This window comes from Pteropus vampyrus, unplaced genomic scaffold, assembly GCF_000151845.1.
Source record: "Pteropus vampyrus isolate Shadow unplaced genomic scaffold, Pvam_2.0 Scaffold2, whole genome shotgun sequence".
Taxonomy (NCBI): Eukaryota; Metazoa; Chordata; class Mammalia; order Chiroptera; family Pteropodidae; genus Pteropus; species Pteropus vampyrus.
Genome location: NW_011888783.1, coordinates 8,922,815 through 8,948,262, shown reverse-complemented (window position 1 = coordinate 8,948,262; position 25,448 = coordinate 8,922,815). Strand labels below are relative to the sequence as shown.

The 25,448-nt window shown below is 32.2% G+C and overlaps 1 protein-coding gene across 1 annotated transcript in view; it reads right to left on the bottom strand.

Moving 5' to 3' along the window:
* The window catches only part of NCKAP1 (NCK associated protein 1), a 77,067-nt gene extending 64,803 nt beyond the window's left edge, over positions 1 to 12,264 (bottom strand). The window contains exons 1-2 of the mRNA XM_011359942.1: positions 12,247 to 12,264; positions 11,595 to 11,705 (exon numbers count right to left, since the gene is read on the bottom strand). Coding sequence (XP_011358244.1) covers positions 11,595 to 11,705; positions 12,247 to 12,264 — 129 coding nt within the window. The remainder of the gene's footprint in view (positions 1 to 11,594; positions 11,706 to 12,246) is intronic.
* Positions 12,265 to 25,448: the final 13,184 nt, after the last annotated feature.

Below are 25,448 nucleotides of genomic sequence, written 5' to 3'. Positions count from 1 at the left end.
CCCATGCCACTCTGAACGTGTCCAATCTCATCTGATCTCGGAAGCTAAGCAGGGTTAGGCCTGGTTAATACTTGGATGGGAGACCACCTAGGAATGCCAGATGCTGTAGGCGTTTAAAAAAAAAGGATAGAAAAATGTGTCTACAACTCTCTCCACCTTCAACTGCAAAAAAAAAAAAAAATCTGCATGTTAGTTCTTAAAGTGAAGGAGAGTAAAACTACCAAAAAAATATTTAACTTTAGGTTCAACATCCAGAACAAAGTTTTCTTAATTCATCATCTCATTGTTCTATAAATAAAAAGCAGGAAATGGTTTAAGAACACTGATCGGTAATATATTGATTTTACAGAACATTAGAAAAGAACAATTTTGAGAGAAATTGATTCTATTCACTCTTAAAAAATATATCATGAATATATAGGTTACCTATATTAGCAGAATATATGTACAATGCTTTCATTAAAATTTCTAACTAGGGATCATTATTAACATTCAAGTAAAATGTGTAAAAACTGAAAATAGGATAAACAGCCATGAAGATCACAAAATAAGATCATATCTTCATTCTGAAAAATGTTGGTAATTGATCTTGGTACAATTAAAAAATATTTTCCACACAAAAATAAGTATCTAAAAAATTGAAATTTAGTATTTACTAGTTTTCATTCTCTCAAAGAAAAAGTACTGACAAATTACAATGAGGAACCAATGCCTAAGAGAGCCAACTCACTGATTTTCAACACAAAAGAATGTGGCTTTAGTTCTTTATTCACCTATTTAATTAGTACTTTCTTTCATTATCAAACTTACTTATGCCTAATAAATTATTTTTCTTGATGTAAATTATGCTAGTATTTTGTTCTTCTTAAAAAACAACGAAGTATAAAAGTTTGGTTTCGGGGAAAATTTTATACAATTTCTTAGTATGATATTCTAAACCAGGCTTTTTAAAATAAAAGTTCTGAGAGGCTATTTGGATAAACCTCTTTTAAGGGACTCTCTAGCTACCACCCTAGTCATCAACTCTCATCTGGACTACTAAAGCCTATCTGGTCTCTGTACATCTGCTCTTGCCTCTTCAGTCTTCTCCACATAGCAGCAGGAGAGTCGACATTTTAAGACAACATACTACCCGGAAAAAATGAATCCTGTGATGGTTATGTAAGAAGTTAACACTGAGTGAAGAGAATATGGCAACTCTCTATTGTTTTTGCAAACTTTCTTGAAGTCTAATATTATTTCAAAATAAAAGTTTTTTTGTTTTTAATTCTTATGGTTTCCCACCACATTTAGAATAAAACACAAAGTCCTTACCATTGCCTCAGAATAAAAGTTAAATAGGACCTCAGTCTATTTCTAAGACCTCATCTCTTTCCATGCTCCCTCGGCCTCACACAGTACTGGTCATACTGGTCTTCCTAATTTGTTCATCAAATTCATCAAGCTTGTTCTCATCTCAGAGCTTTTGCACTTGCTCTTTTCTCATGTCTGGGGTGCTCTTTACTTCTTCACATAGCTCGCTCTCTCTCACTTCGCTTCTCTTCAGAGAAATCACTGTTGAACACTCTTATCTAAAATAGTCTCCTTACCCTTGTTACTCTCTAACATCCCATCCTGCTTTCTATTTCTTCCTACCACTTATCTCCAAATGAAAGTATATATTTATTCATTTTGGCTGTTTGTTGTCTAACATCCCAACCTGACTTTAAATTCCATGGGGATAAAGAGGTTTGTATTATATCCTGATGTATTTCCAGCATCTAGAATACTGGCACATAGTGACGCATTATAAATAAATGATCCTCAAGCTTCTCAACATAAAATTCATGGAGTCAATTTTTGAAGTGCACTGTTGATTACAAATGAATGCAATATCAGGTATCAATTCATGTCACAAATGAATTTATGTATCCTAACAAAGTAGTGATTTAATCCCTTGAATGAATCCCCAAAGTTGGGCAAAACATGTCATTATGTCCTTCCAAGATAGAAAAGCATGAAAGAAAGGAGAAACATCTAAAGAGAATGACACATTCATATCAAATATAAGCAAATCTCCAAGGATTACCTGAAAATCCAAATTAACACACAAAGATTAGTCATTTTAAAAAAGGTTCAGGATTCTATAGGACTTTTCCCTTTATCATACAAATGACTCAATTGGCAGTCAATATTTCAGAAATGCATTTTTCTGAGCAAAGAATACATTTTAGGAAAAGTTATCCTAACACTTGCCTAGTAAATAAGCATTACTGAATGTCTGAGATTTGTTACTAGATTGAATCCTTATAACTACTTTCCAAAGTACATTTTTTTATTGTGGTAAAATATGCGTAACAAAAAATCTACCATTTTAACCATTTTTAAGTGTGTAGTTCACACTTAAAAATACATTCAAACTGTTATGCAGCCATCACCCCCATCTATCTCTAGAACTTTTTTCGTCATCCCAATCAAGGTATATTTTTACCCTCATCTTCCAGATACAGAAACACATTAGAAGAGTAAGGTAAGATGCCAATCTAGGTCAATGAGATTTCAACGCTCAAAACACTTCTTCAAAACACTTCAACATTCAAGTTGCCATACAATGACACAAAAGAAGTATAGGGACAAGCAAAGATAAAGCTCTTTTGTTTACAGAAAATACTTGTATTTAACTGTAGCTTTACCGATCTCTCATACTGAATCTTTTAAGAACTCCTCTAATATATTAGAGAGCTCTTTTCCAAGTTTACATTGCTAGTTACCTGTTTAAGTCTGAAAAGGAAAGAACAGAAGTTTTATATTTTAAACAGAAAGGCAAAAAAGTTCAAGGATATATCCATGACTCTTCGTAATAGGACTTTATTACTTCTCTCATTAAGAGTATGTTCTCACCCTTACAATCTCAGCTCGCTTTGTAGCTTGCTTAGGCCAGTAGAAAGCAGCAGAAGTGCCACTCAACTTAAAGAGGTCTTACAGCTTCAGGTTTGCTCTTTTTTGGACATAGCGAGTACCAAAAGCCTTATTTCTGAATATACTTTATTTTTTTCTAAAATATCTGGTTGGTTGCTCAAAATCATTTGTTTTTATAGTTCTATGAAGGTATACTTTATGTACCATAAAATTGATCATAAATGAACAATAATTTTTGTAAATTTATACAGAGCTGTGCAACCATCAAGTCTAACCAGTTTTAGAACATTTCCATTATACCCAAAAGTTCCTGTGTGCTTATTTACAGTTAATCTCACTCTTATCACAGCCTTAAGCAACTGCTGATCTGCTTTCTGTTTCAGTAAGTGTGCTTTTTCTAGACATTTCCTACAAAATGGAATCCTACAATATGTAGCTTTTTGTACTTGGTTTCTTTCACTGAGCCTAATGTTTTTGAAGTTCATTAATACTGTAACATGTATCAGTACTTTGTACCTTTTAATTGCTGAACAGTATTTTGTTAAATGAATATACCACACTTTGTTTGTTTATTCATCAGTTGGTGGATATTTAAACTGTTTCCAGTTTTAGGCTATTATACATAATAAATGTTGCTATAAACATTCCTTTATGTAGATATGCACTTTCATTTTCTTGGGAAGATTCCTAGTTCTCAGGTGTGATTCAGAGATGCAAGTGATATGAAAAGTAACCTCTAGGTAAGCGGAGTAATATTTTCCATTTAGTCAACAAATGTCCCAACCTATTATATTGTTAAATCATGTGGGAATAGCTGGGGATAAAACCATTAATAAAACTCTGTCCCTGCTCCTAAATATGAATATAGTCTAGTGACAAATGTGTGTATAGATATACAGGTGACTCACTTTTTTAAGGTAAATATTAGTTTTAGAAACTGGTTACACCACAACTAACTTCTAGGTGCAACATTCAAAGATGGTGAAAAACTACAATGATTAATTCCTACATGCCTGTCAAGACAAAGACCCTCATCAACTGGTAATAACATGAAAGAGGTTAAAAACAAAACAAAACAAAAACACAATAGTATGAGAAAGGCTACAATAACAAAGGATAGAGCTTCTAAGCACTGGTGAGGATGGTGAGCAAGACGGGAAGTTAAAAGAAGCCTTGGAACTGAGAGGGCATTTAAAATTATTTTTGTTAAGTGATTACGTGTTGACACGATAGGTGGTTCACGTTAAGTTTCGCCACTGGCAGGCCTGTAAACAGGAATAAAGTTTATGCTTAAGCTGCTTTGGCTTCTTTCTGAACATCTGTTTTCCTTGGGAGATTTGGAGACAAGGTGAAATGACATCAATAAGAATAATTTCTGCTTAATTCCTTTAACTCATCTCTACCTGGTATTATGTTCCTATACTATTTCTTTATATCTCTGACCAGCTCTACAAGAGTAGTGACTTGATTTGTTTATTCACTGCTGGATCCCCTCTCCCAGAATAGGACTTGGCTCATAGAAGGCACTCAATAAATGTTTTAAATAAATAAACATAAAGGGAGTTAAACATGTGGTGACAGAAAGAAATCTAACTATGGGAGATGAACACACAGTGTATATATGTATATATACACAAACACATGCCTTACTGTTAAAGCATACAGCTGAAACTTATTAGATTTAGTTAACCAATGTCACTATAAAAAATAAATTCTTAAAAATAAAATATAAATAAATAAATAAATAAATAAGCAAGCAAGCAAGCGATTAGTGGAGGGGACTCTGGAAACACATACATGCAGTACTTAACTTAATTTGAAAGGGTTAAAGAAAGTTTCTCTGAAATGGTAACATCTAAAGATAGACTTGAAAGACAAGCAGAAGTTAACCTAGTAAAAGGAAAAGGGAGGAAAAGATTGTTCCAGATAGTAAAAACAGCATAAATAAAGGCCCACAGGCAAGAGAAAGCATGGCCATTTGTGCCATGCAAAGTGTACACGTATTCTCCTAAAATACTCTTTAAAAAAATAAAGCAATTATACGTTTTTATTTCTCCATGTTCTATCCTACACCAGACAATGAGGACTAACATACTATACTATCCTATATGTCCCTGTCCAAAGACCATTGGGGCATTGGTGTACATATGTACAACATTTTTACTCAAAATGAGTGCTAAAAAGAAGAATAAAGAAATATAAGTGTTTTGTAACATTTGTTATTTACTCTATTGTAGTTTATCTTTTATTTTGGATCTTGGCAAATAACTTTTGATTTGACAAAAGGTTAAGACTGGACATCCCATGAAAAATGATAAGATACCATGCTAAAAGTACTCAAAGGGTACCAAGTTAAAAGTGGCTAAATGCTCCTTCAAAGAAATGACCAAAAAAACAAAAATTAAATATCAACAAGTGATTTGGTATCAATTACATCCTTTGCGATTGTAAAAGACATCACAATCATGACTGCAGGCAAAGAGATTGGTTAATAAACTGAAAGATAGCTGAAAAACTAACACTTGAGCTAAGATATAACTTCAGCAAATTTGAAGAAAATAGAAAGATGACTGCAAATGACAGAAATCCATCTCCTTGGGGGGCTATGCTATGGAATCACAGTATAACGCTCACTGGCAGTCTCATTTGCAGGAAAACAGAAAGCATTCTTAAGCTGAAGAGGTTATGATTGTAGTTTAGTGTAATTAAAATATATAGTGCACAAGATTCACAAAATAATGTAATTTTAAAACGTATGTTTTTGGATCTTAAGCATCCTTGAGAATATGAAGAAAGCTGAAAAATACATTCATACATAAATTCCCAAACTCCATGAAAACAATGAGAAAGCGTAAGTAAAAACTATTACACTCTGGACTATAAAGAGAAATATGTCCCAAGATGAAAGCTAAGCAAAGCAGCAGACTTATGCAAACTGTCCAGAGGAGAATTAAAAGACAGAGGGTTATAGAAGAGTGAGTTCTAAAGCTGGGATCCCCAACCACCGGGCCACGGACCAGTATCGATCCATGGCCTGATAGGAACTGGACCACACAGCAGGATGTGAGTGGTGGGTGAGCTAATGAAGCTTCATCTGTATTTGCAGCCACTTCTCAGCTCTAGAATCACTGCCTCGGCTCCATCTCAGATCATCAGGTATTAGATTCTCATGGGAGCACCAGTCCCTGGTGACAAAAAGGCTGGGGATTGCTGCTCTAAGGGAAAAGAAAAACTTATATACAATGGTGATTTGATTATTAGACTGGATAAATTTAAGAATTCTATAAAGGCACATAACTGTACAGGAAGTCCTCACTGAATATCATCAATAGGTTCTATGACTTTAAGCGAAACAACACATAATGAAACCAATTTTACCACAGGCTAATTGATATAAATAAAAGTTAAGTTCCTACAGTATCTCACCAACATTATAACAAAATGGTGTTGAAGGAAATTATGTAATAAGAGGATCTGCTGTAATTCCAGAAAGCTATGCTATACCTATGAAACAAATATTACTGTGAAATAATTCTAGAAGAATCCATTTGACTTTAATGTGGAATATATTATATATAAACATATAACTAAACGTTTATAAATATATTTAAGTATATCGTATTATTTGAACTTATAAGAAAATCTAATGATTCAAAAAAATTTACAAAAAAACTATCAAACATTCGGAAGGGGGAAGAGGGTAAGTCATGGCAGGAAATTTAATGAGCTAAATCCTCATCTTCTGTAGCAAGGAATTAACAGACATTGTCTATTAAATAAATAAAAGAATAAGCGTATTCCTTATAGTTCTGGAGGTAAACTCTAGAAGTATTAAAAACAGAAGTACTTTCTGAGAATATGACTGAGGTAAGAAACAGTGAGTAGGAGATACCTGCTTTTCATCTTAAATTCTTCTAGACTATTTGATTCACTACCATGTATTCATGTTATTCTGGTAAAAATTAAAATTTTGACCAGTTTAGTTAGGTCATTAATGCTGATGCAATCTCTGCAAGCACTTGACCCATTTCAAATACTTTTAAAATATATCAAAGCAAGGCTCACTTGTTATCTTCTAATGAGGGGATGGTCCTTTTATTTATTGTTTATTCAAGCTTGAATTAAAGACTATTAAATGTGGAAGAAATATTAACTGAATGTTGATTATATCTTTTTAAAAGGATATTGACACATAAAATAGTTCTCACTGTATTCAAATACTTCAAGTTTTCATTAAGGGGTCAGTCTCTACTTCCCCTCCCCATATATATGTATACATACATACATATATACATACATACACACATATATACATACATACACACACACATACATATTTACTCGCAGCAAAGTACATCATCAAAACTTGTACCATTTTACTATAAGATAATAATACTTTTAAAATCAAAGTATTATTTGCTGGCCTACTACATCTTAACCAATAGAGAATCAGAGATGAGTGCATGGTCCAGGGAAACAGAGATGTGAGGTACCACAGAGAAAGATATTAAATTTTGTTTTGTTCTGCTTCCCCTAGTGAAGGCTGGGGTAAGTGAGAAGGGGAAGGCAACAGGAGGAGAGATTGGGAGCTTTGAAAAGCAGTTTAGATTACCATAGCATTTGTCCCATCAGGAGATGCAGATCTGACGGGGAGAAATAAATTCAAGAGACATTATGATATTAAAACTGACAAGCCCTAAATAACCACCCTGATATTTTATAAGTCAAAGGGGTTTCGTTTCTGAAGGTTCTAATTTAGGTATCCAAGTGGATGGTAATCACTCAATGCAGAGAAACAAAATGGAGGATAATCATATGTTTGATAATGGATACAAAGTTTGCTATCTAGCTTATGGAACTGTCCAAAGAGTAGCTGAAATTCAGATCTAGAACACAGAAGATAGTATATTACCTAGTTGAAGCCATGGGAGTAAATGTCTTCATACATATATATTGTTGGGAAGGGTGGGTGGGAAGAAGGTCATTTAGAAATACCCATATTTAAAGGGCAACAAGAAGAAAAGTCAGAGATGTAATATAGAAAACTTACAGAGTTTACCTCTAGAACTATAAGGAATATGCTTATTCTTTTATATATTTGTTTACCAACTTTAGACAACGTCTATTAATTCTTTGCCACAGAAGATGAGGATTTTGCCCAAAATCATCAGCTAATAAATGGAAAGACCAGAACTCAAATTCTGGTTTATCAACTCCAAAATCACTCTCTTAATGAGTATACCATCATCATAATGGAAGCCATGACGAGACAAAGAATGCCCTCTTAGAGACTAACTCTGAAAAAGTTAGCTACCTTACCCTTTCTTTATAATTCCTAACTAAATTACAGTGCATGCGTCAAAGGCCTCCCTACAACCATCCCCAATATCAACAGCCCACCCCCAAAACACATTTGTTTTTAAGAATCTGAAACTCTTACTCATTTTTTCAGGTTACTTTTTAGTAAAAAGCAGAGATGTATTTGTGTAGCTGCACTACAAAGTACAGTTATTTTTTACCTAAAAACATAATGAAGTTTAAAAAAGGTGATAAGTTTGGATCGTGACAAAGATCTAAGACAATGTTTGCATAAATGAAAGCTAGCTAAGTTAAAGCATATCAAGTAGGTTCAGTCACTCATCACAAATTTATTTAGTGTCTCTTATGTGCCAAGCACTAGTGATAAAATGGTGTTTAAAAACAGACTCTAACACTATGTCTGTGAAACAACTCTATTTCCAATTAAAGTTGCTTTACTTTGTCTTTCCTTGAGTGACCTTGTAAGCTACTTAAATAAAAAACATAATTTATTACATAGTATCCTATAATACTGTGTTCACCGAGACAGAAGATAATATCTATAACAAAATATCCCTATAAGTTTGAAAACTTAATTCAATAACGGCCTGTATCTCAGTCCAGAATCCTTATATTACTCCTGTGGCACTCTACTCACTAACAATGTCTTCATTCTTAGGGAGTTAAGATCTGATTCGATACATATTCGACAGTCATTTATATCATTTTCCCATTAATTTGAACATCATCACTGTTGAAGCCATGATAGGGACCAATTCAGCTGTCAGTAGAGTGCCCTCCTTTGTTGTATACCAGATACCTACGTACTCACAGCTTCTAATAGGATTTAAAAGTATGAAAGCGGGAGCAGTTCCCAGAGAAACAATCAAAAATTAACAATTTTTTGGCTGCAAAATAAGATTAGCCTTTTGTAAAGATCTATTTTAGAAACTTAAAAAAAAATTTACTGAATTTTTCACTGAAACAATCTCTTTATCAATGTCTTTTCTGAAACTGGAGACAAGTGGTTCTTGTATGACATGAATAAAAACAGAAATAGTGCTAACCAGGAATTCTCCTTGATCCATGAGATAAAGTAAGCATGCTCTGTGGCATATATTTATACAGTGACCCAAAGACCAGGAATAAGGAGGGAAAAAAACCTTCTATGGTATCAATACCATTTCTTCAGCGTAACAATAGCCAAATCTCCAAGCTCCTATCAATCTCAGATATTCCTGTCAGTCCCAGTCCTTGAACCTCCATTAACTACTTCTGTGGAATTTAATAATAAAACTGAACTCCTCATTTCTCATTTCCCAACTCAAGCTGGCTAGGAACTTTTTACAAGAATATTGTCAGGCACATTTCAAAAAAAATTATTATGGTGACATTGGTTAACCATATATCAAAACTGAAATCACAAACACCCAGTACATAGTACTTCAGCAGATAAAAAAATAGAATAGTATTCATTACACAGAATAGATGTACAAGTAGTCACAATATTCAGTAACATTGTACAACTGATTTTATAGGTTAAACACAGAATCATCACATGACCTAGCAATTCAAGCCCCAGGTATACTATCCAACAAAAAATGAAAACATATGTTTACACAACTTTCACACAGAAGCATTATTCATAATAGTTGAAAAAGTACGAACAACTCAAACATCCATCAACTGATGAATGGTAAATAAAATATATTTCCACACAATGAAATATTTTTTGGCAGAAAAAACCAAAATGAAGTTCTGATACATGCTACAACTTGGATAAACCTTGAAAACCTTATGCTAAGAGAAAGCAAGCCAGTCACAAAAGACCACATTATAGGATTCTATTTACACAAAAGCTCCAGAATAGGCCGGGGAATTGGCAGGAGTGGCTGGCTAATAGGTCCAAGGTTTCTTTCTGGGATGATGAAAATGTCTTAAAACTGAGTGTAGTATTAGATACATAACTCTGTGGATATACTAAAAACTACCAAATTGTATACTTTAAATGGGTGAACTGTGTGATATGTGAACATCTCACTCAAGCTATTATTTAAAAAATCAATTTTGTACAGCAAAACTTGAGAAAGGAAGTAAAACTACTGGGGAAAAAACAGCATTATAATGAACAATTTGCTAAGCAAACCAAGAACAGCCAAAATTCCTAATTTACTCTTTAACAAAATTTTGCTGTTATGAAAGTGATTATATACTTAATTGATGGCTAATTTTCTAAGAAAAGACCTATTCAGGAACTATGCTTACTCTCTCACAGAAATTTACACACACAACACGCAAATTACTGTTAAAAAGTTCTCGAAAGAGCTTATAACAGATTTTACGAGCCATGAAAGGTGTGCTACATGAAATTAAATGTAAAAGAGATTTTCATTATAACATTTCTCATTCAGGCTGAGTATATATAATCTCTCAGGTAAGTTACCTAATTATGTCTATAACTAAAAGAGTTCTTCATACAAATGACAATGTTCTCAAAAAGTGTGTGCTCTGAATCATACATCTGTAATTAGGAACTAACTGAGATACCTTAATATACTAATTATAAAACATAATCTTCTATGAAAACGAAGAGAGGCCTTTATTAACCTTCACTTAGGAAATTTTTAGACTAAGTTAGTACATAAAGAAAAAAGATAGCAAGGATTATAATGAGACTATCAAAGAAAAAAATAAAAGAGGAAGACATGCAGAAAAGTTTCCAAGCCAATAAAATTTATATGAAAAAGCCAAGGTAAGGTAAAAAATAACTTTATTTTGCAAAATTAGTTAGTTATTCATAGTAATTATTATAAAGAACTACCAAAAGATAAGTAAACATATCAGGAAGACTCTGAAAGGCTATTATTTCAATATACTAAAAAAAATTTCCCATCTGAGAAAATATGGGATAATAAAGATCTCAAAACTATCATATAGTTATATTACCTAATCTTCAGAAATGTTTTCTCCATTATAAAAATACTAAACAAATATATTTTTAAACTTAACCTAATCACTAAAAACAATATAAGCTCTATGAAGACATTAACTTCAAAATAGTTAAGTTTATGACTATATGAAAAAACTCCCCAATTAGTCATGCAAACATTTGGAATATGTACATATCTATTACCTTACTCTCTGTTGCAACTTGAAAGAAAAGAGGTGTATAAGAAATAATATCTTATGTTGTGTGTAATAAAATGGTAATATAGCTCATTTTTTCCAGTTTCAGAGATAAGAACACTGTCTCTAAAAGCCTTTAATCAATGTATATAATTTGCATATCAAAAAATAAAAAATTAGATAAATAAGAGCTACTTTCAAGCATTTTACTGACCATTACTTTTCCCTACAGATGACTAACATCAAGTAATACAAAAATTTAGATGACTTACATTGTTGTTGCGGGTTTCTACAGCAGGGAACTTTCTGACTATGAATTTCACAGCAGATTCCAGGTTTTTGTCAATAAGGTAGGATGGTTTTGCCTTAGGGTCTCCACATGCCTATAAAACAACAGTAATAAAGAAAAAGTGAAATGCATTCTTCTTCTTAAACCAAGAAGAGCAAATCTGTAATCAGAATTTAGAGAGATATTTATTGTTTTTGGTGAGCAGGTGATAAAATGAATAGGCAAAGTGCAGGGATTGTCACAGCTGAAATATGCAATGAGAGACAGTACAGAGATGTTCTTCTACTGAAAAAAATGCATGGAAAGTTTCAAAGCAGTTAGCGCAAAACAGCAGTGAAGAAAAAAGCTCAAACCTAAAAAAAAAAGAAAAGAAAAAAAATTCTTGGTTTGAGGTAGAATTGTATTCATTTGAAGCTAATAAAAATATTACAAAATTAAATATTCAGTAAAGTGCAAGAAGTGTTTCTAAGTGTTATAAAATAAAAGCTTATGTTTAAATGTCTTTTCCAAAATGTTTTCCTTATTCACTTTAAGCATTTTAATACAAGAGCCCTAGTTCAAAAGAACTGGAAGCTACTAAAATTGTCTTTATAGTACTAACGTGTGTTGCCTGTTCCTCTGAACATCTGAGTTACAACAGTGTTTTCCGTCATATCAGCAGCACTTCAAACAATGACTCTACATCTGTTCTTTATCTCATAAGCACAGAATAAATGCAAATGTTTACATTTTGACCACGTCAGCAGTACAGCATTCTCTGCAGTAAAGTGTTTCCATTACATAAATGTAAGGTACTATTAGAAAGAACTTTTTATCTGAATTATTAGCAATACGAAATATAATCTTCAATACTTCTGTTTCATTGTGTGACATTTAATTAACTACTTGCTATTGAGATATTATTTCTTAGGGAATTACTAAAACTATAACAGTCCTATTTAACTTTTTATTTTATTTAAAAAGGATGTGTCCTTTGAAAATTTATATCTCTCTACTATGTGTGAGGAAATACAGTATTGTAATTTAATGTTTTTTCATTGTTTACTATGGCTATGTTGTGGATTACAGAAAGAGAAGTTATGAAACATGAAACTGATCTGAAAGCGGGCAAGCGGGCAGAGGGAAGGTGAAAAGCTTTTTGCAAACCTTCCAAACTTGTCCTTGCTGGGGAAGCATTGTAATAAAAAGAGAGAAAATTACGTGTAAACAATGATTGTCCAACTATGACATAACGTTTCAGTAGAGAACTTATGCACTGCAGACTATGAATAACAAAACAAGGTTAGAACTATATGGTGCTACAATTTAAAAGGTATTCTAAGTAGCAAGTTGTAGTATACAATAAATTTATAGTTTATACTATCTATATATATTTAAATACTACTGTGTAAGTGTAAAACTATGTCAGTTTCTTGGTGCTCTTTCTAAATCAACTTAAAATAATACCAGAAGGAAAAATAAAGACTACATGCAACTATAAAAATAGGAGCAAAACCATCAGTGAAATTTTACATACCTTAAAAAGAAACGGTAGCCAAGAATAAGAATAAGTCGTTATTGGATGACTTGTACATCAGCTTGGATTCAGACTATTTTTCAAATATTAGCTAACTTCCTTCCAAGCCAAAGTATAAAAAATCAATGTAAACATTTCTATATTTTCCAAATGGAAATAGGAATGCAGTAAGAATTCTGTTAATTCTCACATGTAATTAAATACAACAAAATTAACTTTAAGATATTTAAAACTTCATAATCTTTAACCAGACTGCCACGTGGCTACTATATAAATTCCATTTCAACATCGTAAATATTAAAGTATATCTGACTTTTCCTCAGAATAGACTATCAGTTTAATACATTATTTCTTATAAATTAAACTTCCAGTTAATCCACTTCTCTAAAAATATTATACTATAAGAATAACTAAGAACCACCTAAGAATTTGTCCCAATAGCTACAGACTTGTATTTCCTTACATGAATGATATAATGAAAATCCACTTTCATAAACACACCTGAGGTAGTGCAGAAGCCTAAAGTGATTCCAAATTATGTTCAGTTTTTTAACACATCTTTCACACTCTAATTATTTAAAAATTCAGCTCTCCATTCTAACCCTATTAGTGATTCTCAAATAATAAAAATATGATAGACTACCATACCCGTTTCCCATTATCACAAATTCAAGTAACTAGAAAAAAAGGTATAAGCAGCTCTTTCTTCTTACACTGAAAAAAGAATGAAATTTCATTTCAATGGAAAAATAGTTATATAATCTCCTTTCTTTGAAACTGATTTACCTTTTTCCGTACTGCTCAGTTGAGCCATATCTAAATATACTACATTGGGAGGCAGTATGCCATAAAGGTTAAGAACACAGACTCTGGAGTAAAACAGTTTCAATCTCCACCACCTACTAGCCATGAGACCTTTAATACATTACATAACATCTCCTAGTCTCAGCTTCCACATGTGTAAATGGGGAAATCTGTACTTACCTCATAGGGTCATTATGAGGATTAGAAGGGAAATAGATAAACAATGTATAGTATTCAACAAAAGACCAGGTATATAAGTGCTCTAAAAATGTTAGCTGTTGTTAACAGATATAATAATTATAATTACCCAAGTAAAAGCCTCATATGAGTAACCACAGAATACTTTTTACCATAGTATAGAGAACTAGCAATAATGACTACCATTCCCCCTCCCAATCATATATTTCCTTCATTTACCCTAAATCTAAACACACCAAATTTGTTGTAACTATAGAGAGAGTTCAGCCTAATAAAGAACATGAATTTTAAGACAGGCTGTCCATTTTCAAATCCTGGCTTAATCACTTCCTATCTGTGTAACCACGGTAAGTTGATTTTACTTTTCTGGGCCTCAGTTCCTTCATCTGTTAAATAGCTAATAATAATTACAATCTACCCTAAAAAGTTTTTAGGCCCATTACATTAGTGTACATGTGCATGTGCATGCATGTGTGCAGAATTTACAAGAGTATTTGGCATACCATGAGCACTCAAAAAATACTAATAAAAATGTACGTACGGATCATAGACACTATATTGAAGTATTAGGTCCCATTTTATGTTTTTCTGAAATGAACCTACTTTATTTATTTAATGCCAACAGAGACACGTGTGTGGGAAACAGGCAATAAAGAAAAAGTATAAGAAAAAACCAATGACTTGACCAAAAGCTAACATCTAGATAAACACATCCTGGCAAAGGGCCATACAAAATAATTCAGCGAAGAAGGATTTCCTGCTATATTAAAGCAGTATAGCAAAATTCGACTAACTAGATGTCTCAGTTTACAAGATTATTCTACGTTACCTTAAATCAAGAAATTTTATTTTGAGGACACTGAGGATAATGAAATCATATGATAACCTATATTTAAGAACACAGCCTGCAGCTGGTATACTTGAAAGCCTAGCTCATCCTACTACAACTATATCACACAAAATTAATCCTTTACTCTTAAAAGTATCACCCTTTGAAGTACATTTTAAAAAAGATATATATTAGCATTTTTAGTTATCAATATTCTAGACTAATAGAGTATGTTTCAGAAAGGCTTACCACAAAGACAGAATCAAAAGGTTTAATAAATTACAAATTCAATTAAATAAAACTGGAGTACTCCTATCCATCCCACCGCGCCCCTCCAAAAAAAGAAAGGTGAATACTGGGCAAAATTGCATCTAAATCCCTGAATCTTATAGCCCAACCAAAAAAATAGTTTCTTTTTTTTTTTTTCCCCATGTAACTGGCTACAGGGCTATTTCACCGGAAAAACAAAAACAAAAACTATACCTAAACCACAAAATTTAAAAAAAAAAAAAAAAAAAAATCACCACTCCAAACCTTGTATTTACTTTATCTTGACTCAGCATTTCATAATGCATAAAATACCATAATTTAAAATTCTAGAAAATCTAAGACAAATTTAAATATTTATATATTTAAATTTCCAGTTCTCAGAACTGAAACTTTATTTTCAATATTCTAATTATCTTTAAATTCAATAAATTCAGTATTCTAATTATCTTTAAATTCGAACTTTATTTTCAATATTCTAATTATCCTTAAATATTTTCAATATTCTAATTATCTTTAAATTCAATATTCTAATTATCTTTAAATTCAATAAGGACTGTTTAATGTGAGATAAAATTGTACTAGTATTCAAGGAAATACTTAAATATGATAATTAAGAACTCTGTCTCTGATTCAAGTAGATCACAATCCCTATGGCTTAAAGTAGGTTGCCTAACTTCTGAGCCTCAGTTCTCTAATCAATAAACTGAAAATACTACTACTACTACCTACTTAATCAGATAGATTGTTCAGATTTTTAAGAGAAAATACACATTAAGTGTTTATTCCAGTGCCTGGCACATAAATACTTAATAAATAAGTTCTAAATAATTATCTTCTATTTTTAAAATAAAACTTTCATAATACATGGATATCTATAGTGAGTTCCCAATTATCAAAATAAGATTTGCATTTAACCAATCTAGGCCAGTACTGTCAATGCAATATCTCCCACTTCTATTTTTCATGAAACACAAATAGAACATTATTACCAAAAATAAAGAACAAAGATGTTACAGAAAACCACACAATATTTTATTCAGGCCACAAAATAAATGTCTTTGACTAAAAGCCTCAAGACCATACCTTATAACATTTTAAAGTATGACTTTAAAACAAATCTTTCTGCCAATCTACTACCAAAACCCCTTCCCAAGTCCTTTCTCCAGGTTGTCACAACATAGATTAGAAGCCACAGCTTAACGTTACATGGTAAATGTTACATATTTTTTTCAAGAACTTACTTACCCAGTACATAAAAAAAAAAAAAAAAATCAAATATGGATAGAAATAATCCTCTATCAGTTCAAAGAAATAAAGCAACAATTAAGAAAAAAATAATAAAGACACAAGAGTTGGGAGTAAAAGAAACATTTACTGGGCACCTGCTGTGTACAAAACACCTATCACTCACCAGAGGAAAAGAGCTTCAGAGAAACTGACTTGCTCAAAGTTTTATTACTAACTACGAGTACCCAAAGATTCCAAAGCACTAAAACTATATGTCCCCCCCAAAAAGGGTACAAAAACATGCTCTATTCTTTTAATACTTCAGCTGTTCAAAACTTTGTGGGGTAATTATAATCAAGGATAAAATCTGAAAAGTTCATTCAGCAAAAAAAATATATTCCTTTGCCAAAACAGGTATTTTGCAGAACGAAACATTTTTATGTAGAATAAAATACTTTTAAAAACAGTGTCTTAATTGAAAAAGAAAAACATAAAACAAAATCCCAGGGATTAGAGTAAGAATACTATTTGTGAGAGTACATGAAACCAACCCCATCTGAATTATGTTAGGGAAGAGAAGAAACACACAAAATGTGACCAATTTATGCTAGAAAAAAGAATTTCATTTTTATTCAATTAATGAGAAACAGCACAGTTTTTAAAGCAGGCTTTGCAAAACTGAAGGCATAAAAGGACCATGATTCTCCATGAGTCTTCAACAAATTAATACCTGGAGGAAGAATGATCATCTAAGATCATGGACTGTAAAAACAACTTACCTATCATTATTTCCTAATTTTAAAAATAATGAAAATAATACATTGTGAAAATTTTCAATATATTTGGAAAATCTATCAAGAGTAAAAGAAGCCTCAAATTGTAGTATTAGTGGTTAATTTTTTTTCTCATGTGTATCACCTATGTTTTGGCCAACCAATCTGCTTTGAGCTTCTCCTTGAGCTTGGATAAGTGAAAAAGAGTCAAAAACAGTAGTAATCCACTGTTATTAGAGGCCTGATACGAAAGCATACTAAAATTATTGGTAATGCTTTAGAATTAATGTAATTTTATCAATAAACACTTCTTACAGGGTCGGGCCTGGTTAGTACTTGGATGGGAGACTACCTAGGGAAGACCAGGTGCTGTAAGTATAAAAAAAAAATAATAAAAATAAATAAATAAACCTCTTAATTAGAGCTAATAGCAGATTTAAATTTATATAAATCAGGGTTATTGTTTTTTAAGCACAAGTTCTGGGAAAAATCATGAACTTAAGAAACATTCTAACCGACTATGTATTTCAAAATTCATTAAAAGTTACTAATTACTATCTATTTCACAAGAAAATTTCTCTTGTCACTGTTGCCCTTAAACATTTTTCAGTTTCCAATATAAAGAAACATCTTAGCTTATAAAATGAAGGTTTTCTGTTATAGCATTTTAACAGTGTTTTATGTGGTCATATTTTTACTGTTTTAAAGAAGTCGCTCTTTAAAGGACTACTGAAGAAACACACTTCTGAAATACAAATAGTTATTTTGTATTAGCAGTAAGTAGCTATCAAACTGTAACATCAAGTAGTAAAAAGGAATAGTAAAGAAATGTTTCCTAAAGGTGGTCTTGAGCTACATTTAATAGGAAAAAAAATGAACTTTTTTTTAAGTGTCCTCTGTTTCAAGCCCCAGAAACAGAACTAGTAACATTAGCCAACATTTATTCACTTCTTACTCTTGTGCCAGGCACTATACTATACTAGCACTTTATGTGAATTAACTCAATTCTTATAAGGTTAATTAAAGAGTATTCCACAATTGTGGGCTATCGAAGATTGCAAAGATTAGAATCAAAAAACTAACATGGCTTAAAAAACAAAAAAATATATAACTTGAAGCATAAATGAGAACAAATAAGCACCCTGCAGATGGTTTTACTAGTAAGAGAGCCTATTGTGCAGCTTATACTCCATATTCAGTTATACCCCAGAAGATAAAATTAAATCGCTCCAGTAAAACAATTTTCGGAGAAAGAAATCAGAGGTATTAAGAATTTACATTTTACATATTTCAATGGTTCATGGCATCAGAACCACTTCAGGTGCTTTTTCTTATTCAGTAGGTTTGGGTCAAGATCTAGATGAGATGTATGTATTTTAAAAAACCTTCCAAATTATATTGTGTATCCCTAGCTAAGAACCACTGGTCTCTTCAATTTATTAATAAACTGCAACCCAGAAAGATTAAATAACTTGTCCAAAGTAAGAAAAAAAAAAAGTATAGCGCTTCATCTAGAATCTACCATTCTCAACCCACAGAATATACGACAAGTATGGAAAAATGATATAGATGTTTAGAGGCTTTATGCCAGCAAGGAGGACATTACTAGGGTATTTTATAACTTTATATATTTTGTATTTTTAAATATGCTACTGAACAAAGTTTCCAGAATCTTAAATAATGAATCTTTGTCATTGCCTGGCTGAAGCTTCTATATAACTATCTTTTCCTCCCATTTATCCCAACAATGGAATCTTTAACTCCCTTCTCAAGACTCCCATAACCAGCTTACATGCTGTATAAACATCTATATATCACTCTCACCTACGAAGATAGAGATTTCTTGGCATCAGACACTACATCTTAATTGTTTCCCCAATATCTAGGAAGACAGTCAATAAATGAAGAATGAATGAACAAAAAGGAAACCTCACTTTTTGGAACTAGCTGAAAGAATAGCTCATATGACTTATAACATAGTTTTAAAGATACAGTTATTATTGTTAAAAGCACACAATAATCTACTATGCAATAAGAAATTATTTTCCATTACAGGCTTTTACTTAAAATAAGTGCTTTCTTTGAAACTGGCACATGCATACCCTACTTAAAACTAACAATTCAAGACCTTATGAAATTTGTTAACTTATTTAAGATTTCGGTGCGATATTATTTGAAAAATGTTTAGGAGATGTTCTCATCACTGTCAAATTAAGTAAACAACTTACCAAAGTCTAATTAAAGTATTGCAAATTCCTAATAGGATCAAAATTAAGAAGGTTTTACTACATTTACTAATAAAGGCAGTATTAAAAACAGTCAACGACCAAAAAAAACACATCCTGGGACTAGAAGAGAGAACTATTAATTTTGCAAAGTCCAAGACAGAAAGAAATGAAATTACTGGACGTGTTTCTTAACCGCATATCTTATATTTCATGATGTTACAGGGGTTACGTGAAAATATTACTCTTTTACTTTGGAAATCAAAATGTAAAATGAAAAAAGCATATCTGAAATTTCAAAATTAAAAACAAAATATCTCCAGAGAGGAAATAATTGCATGTGTCCTTAAAATTAAGATAAATGTTATCTCATTCTTTGTTATACCTCTTCCTTTCTGCTTTATACGTATTCATTCCACAATTTAAGAAAAATTTCTTGTTTATTTTCTTCAGTATCACTTGCATGGTTAGTCCTTTCAGTTTTTATATTTTACTATGTTGGGGACTAAATTTTAGGAATAACAAAAGAAAAGCTTATAAACATGAAAAGCAAATAGAAAATATATTTCCTCGAAATTTTCTAAATAAATTGAATTTTAAAATTCCTAATTCTGAACTATTTCTTATTTTAATACATCACAATGCTAAGCGGAAGTCTCCATTAATAATCATTCTAGTATCCTGATAGTATGGTCTTTATGGTCTTTTCATATAAATCCATACAAAGTTCATACAAAAGCAGCCTACCATAAAGAGTAAAGGTACTTCTTCAATATAATTGCATATTTCTTTAAGGTTATTGTGTGTCCAAAATCAAACTATCTGACACAAAAATTTCACTGATTATAAATCTAATGGCAAAAATAATTAAATTAAGAGCCCAGACTAAGGTATTAACAAAGAAAGGTGGCAATCTAAACTTTTTTATTTTTCTAGAGTAAGAATTAGGCAAAATATCGAACCTCTACAAAATTCAATTGCTTTACCTATAACATAGGTATCTACATCACAGATATAAGGACAAAGAAAAGAGACTCAGTACATACTAAGGTCTCAATAAATGGCAGCTGGCATTACTTTTATTATACATTTTTACTGGGCAACGAAGAGATGAAACTATTTAATTCTAGTAAAATATAAAATATACATCTACCACACCTGACTCGAAATTGTTGGAATTTTACTTAATATTAACATTGCTAGTAAATCATCAAACAAGAATATGAATTAGATTTTCAATCATGTTAACCAGTAAGGACAGAACTTTTAACACTAACAAACTTTTTCATCTGGGCCTCATTTTTAACATATTGGATGCAGCTAGCTAAATCTGTCCAGTACTTTAATTTTGTTAAAATATAAGTATACAAGCAATAGATTAGGACCCCAATTTCATTTACATGTAAACTGCACCATGCTGTTTCTTCAATCTATTTTTGCAGAGAACTTAATCATAATAAAATATGCATGCACATATGCTAGCATTTGTACAGAAAAGGGTGTAAGTATATATGGCTTATTTTTTAAAAGTGGGAGATGGGCAAGTAGAGAATTTTTAAAGTCACACATTTGTTATGTTTAACAATAAATATGTATTCCTTTTGTAACTAATTTTTAAAAATTAATATTTAAGTTATTTAACAATTCCACAAAGGAAAACAAGATGCATAATCATTGCCACTTCAAAAAATAATTTCTTCCTACGTATTTTTCAGTGATCTTCATAACCTTAGCCTACCATCCAGCAGAATGAGAATTATCAAATCCTCATTTTCACAAGCACCTTCCTTGAAAAATAAAGTTACAAACAGACATAATAGAATTGGTTGTTTAAATAAATACTATATTTTAAATTCAGATTCATGGAGAGAATGTTTTATTCTTAACATGTTTAAGTCTCTCAATAATGAAACCCCACTGGGAGAGAAAAAAATCTTACGCTAACAACTTATTAGCCTAGAAAATGCCACAATCCCATCTTTAGAACATGCTTCTGCTCCTGATTAAGCAAGAGAAAAAATAATGCCTTAAATGAAGAGAAACAACAGTGAAAGGGAGGAGTAATGCCGGTTCCCCTCCCTTTCCCTTGCACTGCACCCTTCACATAACATCTTTTTTCCCCCCTCCATTAGATAAGCAGATACCAGCTAAGGACTTTCAATTTTACACAGTTATTAATTTTTTCCTCATAAAGTAGATTTATCTAAAATTATGGGGAAAGGGGCTGTGGAGGAAAATATTCCTCTAATCAAAAAAAAAAAAAAAAAAGTGTGTTGAAATCTGCAAAAACATTCCATTTAAAAAAAGTTTAAGTGGGTCTTTTCTGTCCTTTAGAGTTGAAGCAATAATTTGACAAAAGGAAAAATATGCAAGTATTAATGAGACCTCTTTGGTACAGAGTTATTTATCAAGTCCATATTGGTGATGGTGTAAGAAAGGAGGCAGAAAAAAAAAACAAGAGTAAACAACAAAAAAATAATTTCAAACTCAGAAAAATGTTTTCTTTTGGGATTTGGGAATGTGTTTGCTAAATATTAATAAAATTTCAGAAAAACACGTTGCCCCAAACAGTAGGTGAAACTCCTAAATAAATACTATCTTACATTCGCAGTTTTAAACTATTTTTGCCTTCTTATTTTATTTTCACAAACAATCTTGTGAAGCAGGCAGAGCATTGCCATCCTTATATTACAGAAAACCAAACTGAGCTAGTTACTGTTTAAAACGGACCTTAACGTCTTCCCTACTTCTTCACAATGAACTTGTAAAGATAACATAATCAGAGCTGGAATAGACTTAAATGTTCCTTTTACAGTTAGTTACTTTTTCCCCATTTTACAAATGAGTAGAAATGAAGCCCAGGGAAGTCAAGACACCTACTCAATATTTCAGAACACTCAGTAACAAACTGAAAATTGGAATACAGGTCTAACTTCTGGCCCAGAACTCTTTACCACTACCACCACACACTGTCTGCCATGCCACAGTAACAAATATAAAAGGAACCTGAAAAATGTTAAAAATCACTGTATAAGTGAGTGGTATTATCAGGTCTGGGAAAAGGAAGACACATTTTAAATAAAATACAAAACTTTATATTTTATATTTAAAGAAATTAAGAAACAAATTTAAATGTAAAACTTGCTACCACTTTTCACATCTTTTCACTAAAATCCTCCTTTATGTGTTCTTACATCCCTGATTAGACAAGTTCCTTAAAATTTCCATAAACTGTACATAGCAAGATCTCAAAATTTCTTCAACTAATGAATATTTTTTTAAAAAAAAAAGCAAAACATTTTTCATTAACCATGTTACATTCCCTCTAATAAGCATTAAAACATTATTCTTGATTATAGTATCTTACTAAGTTATTTTACTTAGGTCACTTAAGTATTTTTTCATTGTGTATGCTCACTAAAATATTTCTATTGCAGACTCTTAATTGAAACAGAGCAATCAGATCTGATACATAATCTAATGCACACATGCATTAATAAAAATGTGGTAACTGATTGGCAGACATGTATCATATACAGTGGAAGTTTTTTTTTTTTGAGGACTATAAGAGACTGAGATCGAAAAGATTATGTGGTTTATACTGTCATAAAAATGCAGACAGCATGAACCTTATAAACACATGGTTAACAGATCTTACTCATTTTTTTGGCAAGATTTTTCAACAAATGTTTCAATCTCTAGCCAGCCTGAAGATATGCCAGTCTTACAGACACCTCTACATAAGAGGAAGAATTAAAAACTTATCTGTATTTGTATGCAAGTTTACACAAGAAGAGCAAATCCAAAGCTATTATTATTAAAACTAGAGCAAGATTTTATATACATATATCTATATACACACATTTATATATATGCTAAATATATATACTTTACAATGTATATATTGTACTCATCCATTTCAATAAGGCCTAACTGAAGGCCTCATGGATCAGGTAAGGCCCAAAGTACTAGTAATTCAAAAATGAGTAACACTGTCCCTGCCCAGAGGGAACTCACAATCAGGCAAAGTAGACAAAATATTTAACAAATTATAAATACGAGTTAAATGCTAAAATATAACATTTCAATAACTCAAAATATGATACTTGGATATAATGATTATATTCAACCCATTTTAAATTTTACTAGTTCAATAATGAGAGCCTGAAGTTTCTCAAAACAGGAAGTGAAAAAATATGCTTTTGAGAAAAAGCAGTGAACTGGAATTATAAGAATTCAGATGCTTAGAATTTAGTTTAATCTAATTTATGAAGGTGTAATTTATAAAGTTTGATTGTATTTATACCATAAAAATGTTTATGAATGCTTAAAAAAAGGTATTTTGCCCATATACCCAAATCACTTTTGATGTTACTCTCACTTCCTCTTCTGGAAACCATCATAACCATTTCCTTTAACCACAATACCACAGGTCTAGTAACTTTTAGTAATGTTAGACTTGCTTTTATTTTTTTTTTTTTTATTTTTGGATGAAGTTCACATAGGAACCAATTTCCAAGTCTGTTAAAGAGTATAATCTGACAAAAAAGTTCAGGTCAATACAATTTACAAGTAATACTATCTAAATTAAATTACTCCAACCTACATAAATTTATAACCAAGGCTCTTAGGTAAATGCAGACGGCTTCTTTGTAATGACAGAGCCCCCGCCACATAAACTGTAACAACTGAATAGGCATCTTACAGTTAACTGCAGACTGCACTGGATTTAGAGTCAATCAGTGCTTGCATCCAGATGAGCAACCAGAACATAGCTATCCTCATACAAAATTTATCACGATTAAGCCAGGACAATATTCTCTTTTAGAATTACAGTGTCTGCATCAAATTGTTGAAACAACCAGTTTTATTCTTGAACCTCAAGAAATGGAATTCAAAAAATATTCTTACTTCAGTAGCCTTATTTACAAACATTGTAATTCTATTGCTATAATTAAACTAAAAGGAAATATTCATGATAGATTAAAAAGCCAACAAAAATAATTATGAAGCTATGACATCAAATGCACATGTGAAACTCTAAGGGTCTAGATTGCACCAAAAAAAAAAAAAAAACCTTCAATTTTCTCTTTATCAAATTCTTTAAAACTTACTGCTCTTGTCTTAAAAGGAAAAAGATTGTGATTGTTTTCTCCTAAGATAAATTAACATACATTCTTCTATCTTTACATCTATTTTTCTCAACTCCAACTTAGCCTTCCTTTCACTCAATTTACTGAAGCCATGTAAAGACTTTCAACGGGCCTATTAGCTATAGCTACTCAAGTTATCAGAATATGCTATGAACCAGCAATTAAAGGCAACATATCTATAGTTTTTATTTCGTAGAGACACCGAACTTTAAGAAATGGGATTTTGGTACTATCAGACAGGGTTGGAAAAACTAAGATGAGGAGGAGTAAAGAGGGACGGGAGAGGTTGTTATTCCTGTTCCAGTGACTCACAGCCCAAAAGTATTTCAGAAGAAAATTGGTTCCACCCTCACTTCCCCCTCCTCTCCACCTCCAAAATGAAATTGCAAATCGTCAACACGCTCTCCCATGGCTTTTATGTAGCAACCTAAAATTAAGGGGCAAAGTGAAGGGGATGAGGAGTTCATCTTGATTAGCCATTCCCTTCCCACATTCCCACACTTAAACACCAAAAAATTGAGAAAAAAATTGCTACCATCTCCGCCAGATTCCTACCATTCAACTCAGTAATGGAACGTTCGGGCTCCCCCACCTCCACCCCCGTCCCGATCTCGCCCACCCTCCTTTTCCTGTTGACCCCATTCCGGAGACTAGGGTGCCGGGGACCGGGCAGCGCCCCCCGGGCCGGGCCGGGCCCGGTCGGATCCCGCCGCTGGGAGCCGGGAAATGGCTTCTCATTGCCTCCGGCCGGCCTGCGAGCCACCGGGAAGGCGCCCGGGACTCCCCCGCATTAGGCCGCGGCGCATACGGGCGAGCCGGGACTGACACCGCGACGCCGTGAT